This window comes from Sabethes cyaneus, chromosome 1 (genome assembly GCF_943734655.1).
Source record: "Sabethes cyaneus chromosome 1, idSabCyanKW18_F2, whole genome shotgun sequence".
NCBI classification, from domain to species: Eukaryota; Metazoa; Arthropoda; class Insecta; order Diptera; family Culicidae; genus Sabethes; species Sabethes cyaneus.
The window spans coordinates 39,845,324-39,861,245 of record NC_071353.1 but is presented as its reverse complement, the minus strand read 5'-3'; the positions used below and the strand labels follow the sequence as shown (position 1 = coordinate 39,861,245).

Here is a 15,922-nt window from a genome sequence, read left to right as displayed (position 1 = left end):
AAAAATTATAATCTCGCATGGCTTCGAATGTGAGCACACCTCCCCCCTCCCCCTTCCGACAACATCCTCATTAATCAGCGTAATAATTCACCCACCGTGACCCGGGAAACCCGGTGGTTGCGGTCGATCCGGTCTATCTCAGCGCATTAATCTAGCACCCGAAATGAACCCGAAACAGTTGCGCGTATCGATTGAAAACCTTTTGGGCCGCTCAGCAAGCCATACCGAAAGAGCAATAACTCAGCGTCACGTTCGACTGACCCGGTCTGCAATGCGGTACCAGTTTACAAAACCGAACCGATAATGGTGTGCGAATGTTTGTATATCGGCCTTATTGTCCTTAGCCTGTTCCATTTTCTCCGGTCCGTCCCCGACCCGGTCGGCGACACTTTCCCGTGGAACGTGAACGAGACGATGAAATTAACCGTGGACGGACTGGCCACTGCCAGAGTGGCCAACGATTCATGACGGCTTCAACAATAATGCGACAACGATTGCAATGCAGTGTAGCGACTCAAGGAGCCAACGGATTGGAATGGCGAAAGCAGAAAATGGAGCAAAATTTACAATTTCCGTACAAAACGACACAAACCGGGAGGAACGGCTGAGGGCTGAGGGCTGAGGGCTGTGTGCGATTGCTGTGTTTTTATGACGAATGGACGCCCAGGCAGGAGTACATTTTCCACCTTGTGAAACATGGTTTTCGTTTTATTTGCCAGGTTTCCGGTTCGATAACATAAAAACGACTTCCAGAAGCTGCCTGTGCTAATTTTACTAAGAAGCGAAGGGAATTATTATATTTTATTTCTAGCACAGGCAACATCCAGTGGTTTGAGGTAGAGTTTTCTAATTTCGTTCGCGAGTGGGTAGGCAGTATCGCATATTTTATTTCATATGGCTAACGTACTAAATTTATTCTAGCAATTTTACTCTTGATACAAGATTTATTCACTTCACCAGATGCACTATTCCGGTAGACCCTGGCGGCAATTGGTCGCGTTCCAAATAAACGACTGTGACAACAGTAGTGGGGAAGCGAATTGGAATTTTCACCTTCGCCAAGCGTACGAATCGGTGGGTGGCTAACAAGCTGGATGGAAACGGGCCGGGTTAAACATTTGCGTTGTCTATAAATATAAATTTCATGCCTCTTCGTCCCAACCAGGTCCGCCGGCTAAAGGATTCGTTGCTGTCTTATGTCTTTTCTGGCCAGATATGATTCTCGTGTAAAAACGCAATTTCAGCTCTGCAGTACGAAAGAACAGGGTAATCATTTCCACTGCAAAGCTACTTTTCATTGCCGGTAGCAAATATAGGAAGGTTATGGTTCAAAAAGCAGCACAAACAAACGCAAGTGTAACAAAAAACGGATGGTTGGTAAGATGAAAAATAAGAACCCCGCCTAAGAGCAGTGGAAAGTTAGCCTTGTTATCAATACCTGGGGTGCGAGACTGAGATATTTCAAATTTAATTTATCTGCGTGAAATATGACCCCTGGTCGCAGTAACTCTGATACTTGGCATCTTTTTACAATTTGCCATTTTCCCGTAATTTCAAGTTTTCGTTTTTATAAGATTTGCTTAACTACATCGATATTACCCGATTCAAAATAGTATGAACTTCTTGAACTAACTCTTCAGGAATCGGGATCAAATAGTTCAGTTAAATGTACCTGATTGGTTGGAAACGAGTGAAAATGATAGTTTCATTTAAACCACTATTGGAAAGCTGATAAAAAATGCTATGAAATGCATTTATGAAATCAGGTGTAAATGAAACAATCAATTATCACTTATCAGTACAGATACAGACAAACGTGTGCTTGATTGAAAAGTTTATATATTTTCGCATTTTAGAAAATTTGGCTTGAATCTTTGGATTTACTTGAATTTCTCAATTTCCCAAGCAACATGGTTTGTGCCACTAGTATCTTACTTTCAAAACTTGAAAGTCCTATAGATTTTTGGTAGAGTTCACATTTGCATTATATATTAACTGACCGAACCGCTCTGTCCCAACCGCCCTCCATATGTGGTGCTGAAACTTTGTAAATCTTTTTTACGGCAATCTGTCGATAACATCTTTATACCCATGGTAGCGCATTCGACAAAAAATCAATTTACTCCGAGCTGTGAGCTAGGGTTCGCGGTTTCGCGCTACTGATTGAAATAGACGAAACAAAAAAGTGCAACTGAATGTTATGATCCTATAACCTAGAAAAAATGTATGAATGTTGTGATTTTGTCAGCCCCATATTGAATTTCGGGTTGACAAAATGGGGAAATTGACCTTGCAATATCGAAGACTTCTTCTAAAAATTAAAAATTCAACCCTCAATTGGTCCACCGAAAGCTCAATGAATCGGGCACAGCACACTGGTCCAGAACCTGTTTTGGTGCTCATTAGCTTTGAGCGGGAAAGCTTGGTTTTAGGTTTATGGAACCTTTGGAAGAGTTTCTTAAAATTAGAAGTTCTATCGTCCAGCGCAATTCGAATTTTATTATTAATCTCCCTAAAAGTGCAATAAAAAAATTATTTTTCTTCAGTTTCAATATAACACATTGGTGTGTTCTGCAAAGTTTTACAACATATTATTTCAAGAAATTCTGCTGAAGACAGTAACCTTCTATCTCCTCAGCAAAGATAGAAAAATCCTGTTCGCATATATGAAAAATCGTTAAATCAGCTTTTCTATTTTAGCTGTTTTTGTAGTTATTGTATGACTTTTTCCAGTTTTACAAAGTTGTGCAAATAGTAAAAACACACAACATTGCTGAATATAGTATACCTCTATCTTTGCTTGTTTAGGAACTATAGAACTTTTATTATGAAAATACCTTAATTTTGACCCTGAATTACTCGCAAGAAGGCATCATTTTATTCGAAAACTCTCCCCAGAGAATCAGAATAGTTTCAAGTAGGCTGAAAAGTTTTATAAATCATCTTTAAAAGCACAAAAGTTACACAAAATTTATAGGCTGATAAAATCGGGACAAAAAGTTGATAAAATCTGGGGTAGACAAAATCGGGAACTGACAAAATCAAAGCATTACTGTGTTTAGAGCACATAAACGCACTGACTTCTCCTATTACCTTTCAACGAAGCAAGAAATAAACCTTTTTATCGGTAACCCAGCGGAGGAGAAAATATATCAATCAGCAAGTGTTCACGTCTTCCAAACTCGCTGTATACAGCTTAGTAGTATCAGTTTATATCTATCACGGTGTTCAAAATACCGTTATTAAAAAATAAAATAGGCCATTTAAACGGAAAATGTCAGTTGGTTTGTATTGCCATCCTACACCTCTGAGCCAATTTTAAAAAAAAAATCGATCGACGAATTTTTGAGTTACGCCCTTTTGAAGTTTTGAAGGGCAGATTGCTCATATAAAGTAAATAAAAATCTTTAATGACACTTCCAAAATGAACGTAAATCACAGCCGGTATTGATTTTTTATGCGGCATATGCCCATTGCCGACCATTTTAGGAGTTTTACGCTGTATTGGGACTAATCGGAAGTGTTTTGGGATTAAGTTATCGCTGTGGGAAATAGCCAGTATCGAACATGAACAAATACTTATCATGCGACACCCCAAATTACGCCAGAATTTAAAAACTAGATCACTGACAGTCAGATCAACAACCTAGCGCCACGTTGGTTATATAAGGACAAGTTATAGGGACTTCCGGGAACACCCAGACCAGTGGCCAGTTTTGTCCATGATCAAAAACTTATCGTGCGGCACCTTAAATCACACTAGATCAATGAAAGCCAAATTTACTATCTAGCCTCAGGTTTGGTCATATCTGGACATGTTTGGGGGACTCCGGAAAACTCTAGGAAATGACCAATTTTGAACATGAACAAAAACTCATCATACGACACCTTAAATCACACTAAAACTTTTAAAATATATCCAAGTAAGCCAAATTGAGTACCAAGAACCACAATGGCCAATTCCGAACATGTTTTTATCATCAAAAATGTTCCACATTGTGTTATTGATTTCCCAGGGGTTTCCGGGGTCCCCCAAATATGTCCAGATATGACCAAATCTAACCCTAGATAGCAGATTTGGCTTCAATTGATCTAGTTATTGAATTCTAGTGTCATTTAAGGTATCGCACGATAGGTTTTTGTTCATTGACGAAATTGGCCACTTGTCTGGGTGTTCCCGGAAGTCTTCGGAACTTGTCCAGATTAAACCAACGTGGTGCTAGGTAGTTGATCTGATTGTCAGTGATCTAGTTTTTAAATTCTGGCGTAATTTGAGGTGTCGCATGATAAGTATTTGTTCATGTTCGATACTGGCTATTTTCCACAGCGATAACTTAATCCAGAACATTTCCGGTTAGTCCCAATACAGCGTAAAACTCCTAAAATGGTCGGCAATGGGCATATGCTGCATAAAGAATCACTACCGGCTGTGATTTACGTTCGTTTTGGAAGGGTTATTGAAGATTTTTGTTTACTTTATATGAGCAATCTGCCCTTTAAAACTTCAAAAGGGCGTAACTCAAAAATACGTCGATCTATTTTTTTTTAAATTGGCTCAAAGGTATAGGACAGCAATACAAACCAACTGTCATTTTCCGTTTAAATGGCCTATTTTATTTTAGAATAACGGTATTTTGAACACCGTGCTATATGTATTTAGAAACAATTTAACTAAATCAAGAACACAAACGATTGCTTTTCTATTACCTTACAGAAATTAAGGATTGTTTTTATTACCAATCATTCCCCCACGTTGAAGGGATTTCACCAATTCGATCCAATTTTATCAGCAGCACATCTTTTCACAACACTTTCAATGAAACGGCAAATATTCGCATTCTAGGGATCAATCCCGGTTAGGGTTGGGAGTACCGATACTATTTTTGAAAACCGGTATTTCGGTACTGGGAGCATCAGTACCGGTAATACCGATTCCAGTACCGGTACCCATATGTATTGAAGAATTATAAACTTTATTTATAGCAAGAACCGAAAAAACTCATTTATTTATTTTAACACTGATTTGTTTTTGTGCTACTAGATAGAGGTAGTAGGATCGTAGCACTAGCCCCGTAATTGTCCTGTACTCTAACAACCGGCTGTGAAGTCTGTCGATAAAGAAGGGCCAAGTCTTAGAGAGACGTTTGAGCCCAAAACTTTTTGTTTCGTCTTCAAGATTCGACTTTAAGATGCACAGAATCCATTACAAATTTGAGGGTATAACTTTGCTTATGGAAGATATACGAGCACTTGCCTCATCTGAATGAAAGGTATTTCGTACTATTATAAGCGGAAAACAGAAAATGGCGTTGGCTCAAGCAAGTGCTGCAGGTATTACTTAGAGAGGTTTCCATCGTACACCTGGCGAATATCAGGAAGCTACGGAATTCCCCTGGCACCATGAATAGAGGAGTCCAACGCGCTAGACTCAATGGCCTATTAGCTCGACTAGGTTGAAACTAGAAATGGTTGGGCAGCAGAAAATTTGCCCGAAACCCGCACCCGTACCCGTACCCGCCGGGTTCGGGTATTGAAAAAAAAAAATTTGCGAGTTCGGGTCGGGTGCGGGTTCTTAATTTTTGTTCTTGAAACCGGGTACGGGTCGGGTCGGGTATCTCTATTGACCACATTTAACACTAAAGATGGTCGGGTACCCAGACCCGTCCCGTACCCGACGGGTTTCGGTCGGGTTCGGGTATCAAAAATAATAAACTTGCGGATTCGGGTCGGGTACGGGTTTTTAATTTTTTTTTCTTAATCGGGTACGGGTCGGGTTCGGGTATTCAAATTTTCTCTAGTTGCAGCCGACTTGAGAATTTGTTCATACGCTCAATGAATTAGCGACAAATTCTTGCTACAGCATGAGCCACCCTGGCTAAATGAGAACCCGCTTGATGAGAAAGAGAAGGATGCACAGGACATTCAATGCATTGTCTTCCATGCCAAAACGAATCTTAGTATTATAATTGCCAGGCCCTCTTGGAATCTACCGACTTCACGTGAAAGGTACTCAAGGCATCGAAAAACATAACCAAAGCTTTGCCTGTCAAGGGAAAATTGAAGGAAACCGATTTATTTCAAAGATTTCTTTGGTATCTTGGCGTAATCGAATTCGTTGACGCTGGAACTGCCTAGAAGTACTGAATTTAATCTATTTATCACTCTTTGTCTTTTTACTAATGAATGGTTTCTGTTTATGATAGTTAATGGTAATAATGATGAACATTTTGGAATGAAATTTCCTTGATAAACCAAACTACTGGGCTGATTCTTTTGTTGTGTAGTCGGTCAGTAAACTTCGTAGAAGGCAATCTAGGTGTAGTGGTTAGCATTTATGCCGAGGGCCTGGGTACAAATCCCAACCTTGTAGAAGTCAAGAGTGACTATTATCGAAACAAAAAACTTCGTTGTTTATTACAAAGTTAACAGGGATGATTATCAGTTTTATTTCTGCTACAACGGATATCAATTTCAACACCAGCGCATGGTATCGAAATTACCGGAATTCTCGCATGCCAGTACCGGTATTTCGGTGCCGGTAAATCGGTCGGTAATACCGGTATTACCGATTCCGGTACTCCTGGTATCCCAACCCTAATCTCCAACCCTCACGCCGAGGACCCGGGAATAAATCCCAACCCCGCTGAAGTCACGAATAGCCCAGGCTGTTGAAGTGACTATAAAAAAAATATGCGCATCCATAAAAAAAGCCTAGGTGCTACATCCCGTTATCAAAACTTGACCTTCTGTTTTTATACGACAGACTTCGCAGCCAGCTGTTAGAGTACAGGACAATTGCAGGGCCAGTTGCTACGATCCTATTGACTTTAACAGCCTTTCTCAGCCGAGGTTCGAACATACGACGGCTGGCTTATTAGGCCAGCGTTATACCTCGAAGCCAACTGGGAGGCTAATGCGTGTCCATACAGAATTATATTATAACCGAACACTACAGCTGTAGCCCACTTTTCCAACGCAGATATCAAATTCAAATCATTTTGAATAATTAAAGTTTTGTTGGAACGAAATGGATTTGTCACTCTTTCAGCCGTATTTCCCAAGCAAAGACATTAAAATGGTCTAGGTTTAATTGCGATGCTAAGAAATTTTGATGAGACGAGGCGACTTTGTCACTTGTTTTAGTTTACTTTCTAAGCACAGATATCAAATTAGCCTAGGTTCAATTGTCGCAAATAATCTTCGACCTGTGGGGGCGGGGAGATTTTGTTACTTTTTTCTAAAAAGACGTTGAAACTATGATGGCATCTTTACCAACCAATCACGAAGTGATAGTGCAACTTCAATTATCGATATTTTTCTTTGCTTGGGTCGACGCATAGCAGATTTTTTGATCGATTGTAGTAAAAATATTGAAAATCGATTAGGAAACCACTAAGCTATTTGCGTTCAAAACATGACCACTTCTCGATAAAGATTTTTTGGAATGACACCCTATCTAGCCGAACCTTACCTTCTTCTATCTGTTGGGAGAAGGGGTTTTGTCACTTTTTCTAGCGTTCTTCCCAAGCAGAGACATCAAATTGGTCTAGGTTTTATCGTCGTGAAGAATCTTTGACCTGTTGGGAGGAGGAGATTCTGTCCCTTTTTTTAATTTTTTGTTTTTTCAAAAAATACGTGAAAATTTTAAAAGACGTCTTTTCCAACCAATCACGAGGCAAGGATTTCCTGAAGAACGAATATTTTTCTTCATTTGCGTCGACGCGTAGAAATCGCGTTTTCCGATCGATTGGTGCCAAAATATTTCAAATCGATTTGGAAACCGCTTAGCTATTAGCGTACAAACCCTGACCACTTTTCGAGATAGATTTTTTGGAATGAGCCCCTATACCAGCTACCTTACGGAAAGACTTAGTGTTACGTCAAAAGCTAGCATACGCAACGTGCGTAATGAAAAATTCATGAAGAATTAACAAATCGTCACAGCAGTGCTAGAATCAGTTTTGACTGCTATCGAATTACTGTGCCAGTAGAATTACAAACGAAGTTGACTCTGTGACACTAGAACTGCCCCCAGAAAAAATGCACTTTGAATTTTGTAGTAGAAACAATGCGTTTACTACAGTTTTTACTGTGGACATTGAAACTTATGGTAAATTTATTGTAAAAGAGTCCTAAATTCAAATTTTATTCATATTTTTGTTTCTTGGACTAGAATTGGCCATGTATCATCACAAATTTACTGCCTTCTTTAATTATATTTTTTCGCTTAAAAAAATTTGTATTTAAATAAAAAGAAAACTTATCCAATTTAATTCTACTATGTATATTTATCTAGTAAGCAGATAAAAGTCTATCTTCTCGGTGGTAGAAACAAAGCACAATAATATAAAAATAGTATCGTCGCATGGGTAGGTTTGTGACGCGTGTACAGTGTAATAAAAAAAATGCAACACTTTCTTTTGTGTACAACTTTTTATGACGAAATTTTAGGTAAAACTGGTTTAGAGTGTAATGTTTACATTTGTAAAATTTCGTCACAATCTGTCAAGATGTTACTGAGATGGCTTTCAAGCAAGAAAAGTTCCGACAAAAAAATATGGGCTTGGTCGTAGAACATCCAGGCCAGTACCACAAGTGTATCGCGAAACATCGAAAATTCAACCATATGTCCCGTGTGGTAAAATCATTCAAGGAGATCTAGGCGGCCCTTCCACGAAGGTGACACTTTGTTTTGGCCGGATATGGCATTCTGCGATTAGGCGAAACCGGTGATGGAGTGGTACGAAATCATTTTTGTGCCGAACGAGGCACATTCGCCTAACTGGCCAGAACGCCCAATAGAAAAATTCTGTGCACCCCTCTTTTCTACCAATAGAAAAATGGGCACCCCTCTTTTCTACCAATAGAAAAATGGGCACCCCTCTTTTCTACGAAAGTACGCAATTTGTAACATCAAATGGCATGCGAAACATTGCTGTAGGTACTACAGTATCTATTTATCAACAAATGAGTGATCTCTACTTTTAAAACACGGAGTTATATTAAAAAAGTCAACTTGGTTCTCAGACGCTGAAAAAATTATAATTTTGGTGCACTGCCAAATAAGCTTTTGCGACCATTTAAATATCTTAAACTATCAAGTGCACACTGCAACATGTTGTATACATTGTATCTCAAATTTCACCTTCATTGAAGTTTTGATTTTATTCTATAACTAGCTGACCCGACAAACTTCGTATTGCCACAAATTAACCTGTGTTGTACATAAATCATGAATCTCGGATGATCTTTATCACAATCTCGAGTTTTGCAAGCCCCCCAGTGGGCTGCGCATCCGACGGCGGGTCACCGGCAACACTCGCGACCGTCTCGTCCTGAATGATCTAGTGTTACTATAGATAGTTTTGTGGTCTTGTATTGACTAATGCTTTATGGAAGAGTCTCGAATTTCTCGAGTTTGATTAGTTTTTGAGTTTCGCAAAAATTTATGTTTTATTTGTATGAGAGTCCATATCCCCCTACCACAGGGGTGATATGTCTCTAACTATCGTAAAATAAATTCAAGACTCCAAAATCTCCCACATGCCAAATTTGGTTCCATTTGTTTGATTAGTTCTCAAGTTATAAGGAAATTTGAATTTCATTTGTATGGGAGCTCCCCTCTTAAAAGGGGAAGGGGTCGTAATTCACCATAGAAAAAATTTCTGCCATCTAAAACTCCCACATGCCAAATTTGGTTCCATTTGATTGATTAGTTCTCGAGATAAGAGGAAATTTGCATTTCATTTGTATGGAAGCCCACCCTCTTAAAGGGGAGATGGGCCATAACTCGCTTTCTAAAGAAGAGAGGGGTCTCAATTCACCATAGAAAAAAATCTTGCGTCCAAAACCACTTACATGTCAAATTTGGTTCCATTTGCTTGATTAGTTCTCGAGTTATGAGGAAATTTGTTTTTCATTTGTATAGGAGCCCCCCCCCCCTTTAAAGTGGGGTAATCCATAGAAAATATACCATAGAAAATATTCTTGCCTACAAAAACACCCACATGATAAATTTGGTTCCATTTGCTTGATTAGTTCTAGAGTTATGAGGAAATTTGTATTTCGTTTGTATGAGAGCCCCCCCTCTTAAAAAATTAAGGGGTCCTAATTCATCATAGAAAAAATGGTTGCCTCCAAAAACACCCACATGCCAAATATGGTTCCATTTGCTTGATTAGTTCTCGAACTATGAGGAAATTTGTATTTCATTTGTGTAGAAGCACCCCCTCTTAAAGTTGGGAGGAGTCCTAATTCACCATAGAAAATATTTTTGCCTCCAGAAACCTCCACATGCCAAATTTGGTTCTATTTGCTTGATTAGTTCTCGAGTTATGAGGAAATTTGAATTTCATTTGTATAGGAGCCCCCCCTCCTAAAGTGGGTAGGGGTCCCAATTCATCATAGAAAAAATTTTTGTCTCCAAACACACCCACGTACCAAATTTGGTTCCATTTGCTTGATTAGTTCTCGAGTTATGAGGAAATTTGTATTTCGTTTGTATAGGAGCCCCCCCTCTTAAAGTGGGGAGGGGTTCTAATTCACCATAGAAAATATTCATGCCCTAGAAAACTTTCACACGCCAAATTTGGTCCCATTTGCTTGATTAATTCTCGAGTTATGAGGAAATTTGTATTTCATTTGTAAAGGAGCCCCCCTTCCTAAAGTGGGGAGGGGTCCCAATTCATCATAGAAAAAATTTTTGTCTCCAAAAATACCCCCATGCCAAGTTTTGTTCCATTTGCTTGATTAGTTCTCGAGTTATGAGGAAATTTGTATTTCGTTTGTATAGGAGCCCCCCCTCTTAAAGTGGGGAGGGGTCCTTATTCACCATAGAAAATATTTTTGCCCTCGAAAACTTTCACATGCCAAATTTTGTTCCATTTGCTTGATTAGTTCTTCAGTTATGAGGAAATTTGTATTTCATGTGTATAGGATCCCCCCCTCCTAAAACGGGGAGGGGTCCCAATTCATCATATAAACAATTTTTGTTTCCAAAAACACCCACATGCTAAATGTGGTTCCATTTGCTTAATTACTTCTCGAGTTATGAGGAAAATTGTGTTTCTTTGGTACAGGAGCCCCCCCTCTTAAAGTAGGGAGGGGTCCCAATTTACTATAGAAAATATTCTTGCCCTCTAAAACCTTCACATGCCAAATTTGGTTCCATTTGCTTGATTAGTTCTCGAGTTATGAGGAAATTTGTATGGAAGCCCCCCCTTTTAAAGAGGAGAGGAGTTATAATTCCCCTTATAAAGAGGGGAGGGGTCTCAATTTACCATAGAATAAATTCTTGTCACCGAAAGCACCCACATGCCAAATTTTGTTCTATTTGCTTGATTAGTTGTCGAGTTATACAGAAATTTGTGTTTCATTTGTATGGGAGCCCCCCCTCTTAGTGGAAGGAGGGGTTTCTAACCATCACTAAAACCTTTCCTGGCCCCAAAAAACCTCTACATGCATATTTTCATGCCGATTGGTTCAGTAGTTTTCGATTCTATAAGGAACATACGGACAGACAGACAGACAGACAGACAGACAGACAGACAGACAGACAGACAGACAGACAGACAGAAATCCTTCTTTAGAGGTATAGATTAGTGTAAAACCCATTTTTCTTTTAACTACTTGACTGGGGGCGATATGGGCACCCTTAGGTGGGGTGAAACGAGCACTATTTCGCATTAACTAACCTGTCAGTTTCTTTGTGTATCGCGTCATTGCTTGTTTACAGTGATGGTATGAATATGCCAAGAGAATCCGGAAGACATAATTGGTCAAAAAAGGCCTTGCAAGCGGCCTTGACCATTATAAGGCGAGACGGAATATCTACAAAACAAGTCGCCAAGTACTACAGCATTCTGCGGTACAAGTTAACTCGGTATGTGAGGCCATACGAAAGGGCAATCTCCGGGCAGGAGGTGGACCAAATTGGTTCCTTCAAAACTGTTTTCGCTCCCGCTGCAGAACAAGAGCTGGTGGTCCATATTTTGTATATGGAGGTTCGATGCGACGGTATTACTACCCGTAAAATCAGAACCCTCGTATACCAGCTGGCAGAGGGAAACGGAAAAGCATATGTCTTCAACACTAAAACACAGCTTAAGCGTCATCCGAAACTTTCCTTGTGTGCTCCAGAGGTAACCTCCGCGGTTCAATTGACTTTAAGCGGCTTGCGGTCAATAGTATTTTCGATGTTTTGACACGTTTTATGTTTGTGTATGTGTATATGCATGTGTTTCAATGTGAGTGTATGTGTGTGTAAGTGTGTGTGTGGTTGTTGTACTTATATACACCCTCCAAGCACGTGTTTACAAGGATGCTCATTATGCCCCAGGGGGTACTCATAGTGCCCCACACACTAACCGAGTTTTAGTTTTTGAAGCATAAGTTTAAATTGCAATTTTCGTCATCATATCAATTATTTTTCAATTTGTTAACAGTATGCCTTTAATTATCGTTAGTGAATGTATGTTTTGCAATGACGACACTTTAAAAATTCAGTCATTTTGGGTGCTTAAATCAGCTAACAAGTTAGGGTGCTCATTATGCCCCTAATACCCCTAGATGAAAGTGTGTAAGAAAAATGGCACAAGTGTTGCACAGGATTTGATGGGTAGCGTTAAGTTCAAGGAGGGTATTTTGCCTAGAAGAGGAGGTTGAATAAACCAACTTTGCAAAAAGAATAGCTAATATGTGTTTATTTATTCCCTGCGAGTTTCGTCCCACGCTGTTGAAATACGTAATGATCTTTCCCGTAGAGGTTACGAAGTGCCGGGGCCACAACCTTTTCCAGAACCTCGGTCTTATAGTACGCGACGTTGATTTTCACGTTTTTCTCGATAAACACCAGTGGAAGCTTCCCACGCTTGGATACGGCTCCCCAAACCATCACCGACGTGGCGCTCTGGAACCGCGGGATGTTTATGTGGAACGGGGGGATGCTGGATAACGTCGGCGCCCATAGGCGACCATTTTGGACATTGTGCGGTTGTTGCAAGATGAAGAGTTTCTCATCAGAAAACACGAACTCCTGACCAGCGTGCCGCGAAAGTATCAGTTTTGCTCTGTCCAGCCTCTTCTCCGTTGTAGCCTCCGTTACCCCGTGAACCTTGCGTTTCTTGTACGGCTTGCATCCCAGGTTCTTCGCCATGATGGTGTGGACAGTCCCGATCGACACATCCAGGTTAACAGCGGTCTTCCGGATCGAGCGGATTATATTTCGACGAGCCCGCTCCCTCACCACCTTGATGGTTGCTGGCGTCCTCACCGAACGCGGTCGTCCGGATGTAGCACGGTTATTGGCCGAGCCCGGCTTCCGGTACCGGCGAATGGTGTTATAGATGAAATTCCGCTTCAACCCGTGGGATTTCAACCGCCGGAATATGTCGCTGGGTCGCTCACCTCTCGCAAACAACTTTACTACGACGTTGCGGTACTCCTTCATCGCGCGCCGTAAACAAATAACAAATGACATCAAGTTAACACCTTGCGCGTCGGTTAGCCTATATATAAATAAGGCTAAAGCTGACACCAATACCAATACACAGAATGTACATGATGCGCACTTATACACCGATGAAGAATTGTATGCGAACTTATTGAACACCCTGTAGTCCATTGGTAACATAACTTGTTATAATTTTGTTAGCTCCTCCTGATCGAGTATGGTTCTGATCCATTATGGCAATCATACGCCAACGTTCGTATGACTACCCAATTTAGGGTTGTCGTCCGGCCGTCCTCTTCGGAACTATAAATCTGCGGAATCGCCTATAGAAACTTCGGACCCTGTATCTAGGGGTAGCTCCATTCCATTGTGGAACCCACCGCCATTACTCCATTATTTCACTCACATTCCTCAATGTTTCACTCACAAGGAATGCTACAAATGAACGGTAGCGTTGTAAGTCTCACTTTGCCTATAGTAGCGAAAACTGTTTGCTTACGTCCACAAAGTTATGCAGGCTTTATCTATGAGAATGAGAGATTCTCTTCGTGTCTCCTCGCTTACGCTTAGTACCGCGGAATGAAAGCAATGAATGCAACTTTTCTTAGTGATTAGCTAGCTTATAATGCCAGCAACCTTTTCATGTTAAAAAAGATGCGTTCAAGTGCATTTGCATCGTCGTGATAAGCGTAAGAGAAGAAACTCGAAGAGAATCTCTCATTTGCAAATAGGACCTAGTCAAAAATCAGGTCACCTTTTGTTCACTTAACAACTTCCTCAACGTCGTTTCGCACGCTTATTGTACAACTTGGAAATAGTAGTTAAAAGTTTGGTAACCAAACCAAAAGAAGCAGTTGAAATCCAATAATAAGGTATTGTTAAAAAGGTGCGAAACGAAAGTTTTCTTATCCTAGTCTTCATATAGCACACTTCCCACTCCAGCTTGAAAGTGCGACTAGCATAGAAGTGCGTCAAAAGTGCTAGATAGTAAAACTACTATGATAAGAAAAAGAAAGCTCGACAAGGACAATTAGGGAAAATAATAATTAATTAATTCAAAATAGTTGTTGAAAGATAAACTCTTTAAATCTATTTAAGTTTTATGTGTTTTATATCAAATACCATTTTACTCGATGAGTCTAAGTGAAGATTAAACCCATTATTTTGTATACCCCGGGCGTGCTACGTCAACAGTCACTATTTACAAGTTCTCACAACAGTAAAAGCAGATTAATCAAGTAGATTCTCCCTCGATTACTATACCCTAAATAGTTAACGAAAACCACTAGCAGGTGTTGTCAGCTCTAGCTAATCTAGTGCTTTAATTTAAACTGCTTTGTCAGCAATGCAGAATCTCAGTTTCCGTTGGTTTAAATTTTTGATTACATCATCTAAAATTTACGCACCAGTCGGTATTTATTTTAGATGTGCCTGCAGCAATTCAGAGATTATTGTAGGAGCATTCTTGATGAAACTGCTGCAAATTGTAAGTAGCCCCAATGCGATTATCGTCCAGGCTTTTCGTTGGCATTCCGGTAGGTAGCAAACCAGATCGTGTATTCAACGCGTAAAGGCTTTGCTCGATGGGTCGCTCCCAGGACGACGCATGCTGTTCTGGCCAACCTTGGCACCGACGCAAAGATTTGCTTTCTGTTCTCCCATAAAACCATTCAGCATTCTGTCCGCTTAGGGTGACCAAAAATTGTACACCAATTTATTTATGGTACAAAATAATATTTCGATTGTTTCATACACTTCCAGCAGTAAAGGATAACGGTTTTTCAGTTAGACAACCTATCTACACTGTCGACCACACGCATCTGCAACCAGTGGACCTACATTACGAATGCAACGATTTATGATTGCCGGTGCGTACCATTTCACCGAGAGAAAGGCATAAGACTACCGCCGTAACCAGACCGTAAGCTTACCATATCGGAGCTCATACGTGCAGTAATCTTCAAATTACGTTTGTACACACCTGGCAGGGCTGGTGGGCACGCACCAGCGTCCGACCTACAGAGCCAACCCTAATGCGAAACCGCAAAAATTAAGCAACTTAATGAGACCTGATGGGAAATAATACACCGAACCAAATCCGGACTGGTTGTAGATACACGCTAAGTAACACGATCGTTCAGAAGGGCCTCCAAGGAGGTTGGAAAATTGCTGCGTGATATTGTGAGCGAAATAGTCTCGTTTCGGAATCGAATGTATAGGTAGGAAGAGAAGCAGAATAGCCAGAATTGGTTGTTTGGACAAGGAACAACATCCATTGTTCTGTTTGAATACTCGGTGGTGTGGTGTGGGAGGGTTGGAACGCAGACTTGCAACGAAATAAGCTCCATTCTCGGCTCTCCGAAATAGTGGTAAATTATTTATCAAACTTTGTACAGAAGGTCGGATAACATTGGGTATGAGAATCCTCTTCGAAAATTAACTGATAAATAAATTATACGACCGGTAAGGGGA

At 40.3% G+C, this 15,922-nt stretch overlaps 1 protein-coding gene across 1 annotated transcript in view; it reads left to right on the top strand.

The window, feature by feature from the left end:
- LOC128745602 (uncharacterized) overlaps positions 1–6,672 on the top strand; it is a 48,395-nt gene extending 41,723 nt beyond the window's left edge. Inside the window, exon 7 of the mRNA XM_053842680.1 lies at positions 6,482–6,672. Coding sequence (XP_053698655.1) covers positions 6,482–6,672 — 191 coding nt within the window. The remainder of the gene's footprint in view (positions 1–6,481) is intronic.
- The last annotated feature ends 9,250 nt before the right edge of the window (positions 6,673–15,922 follow it).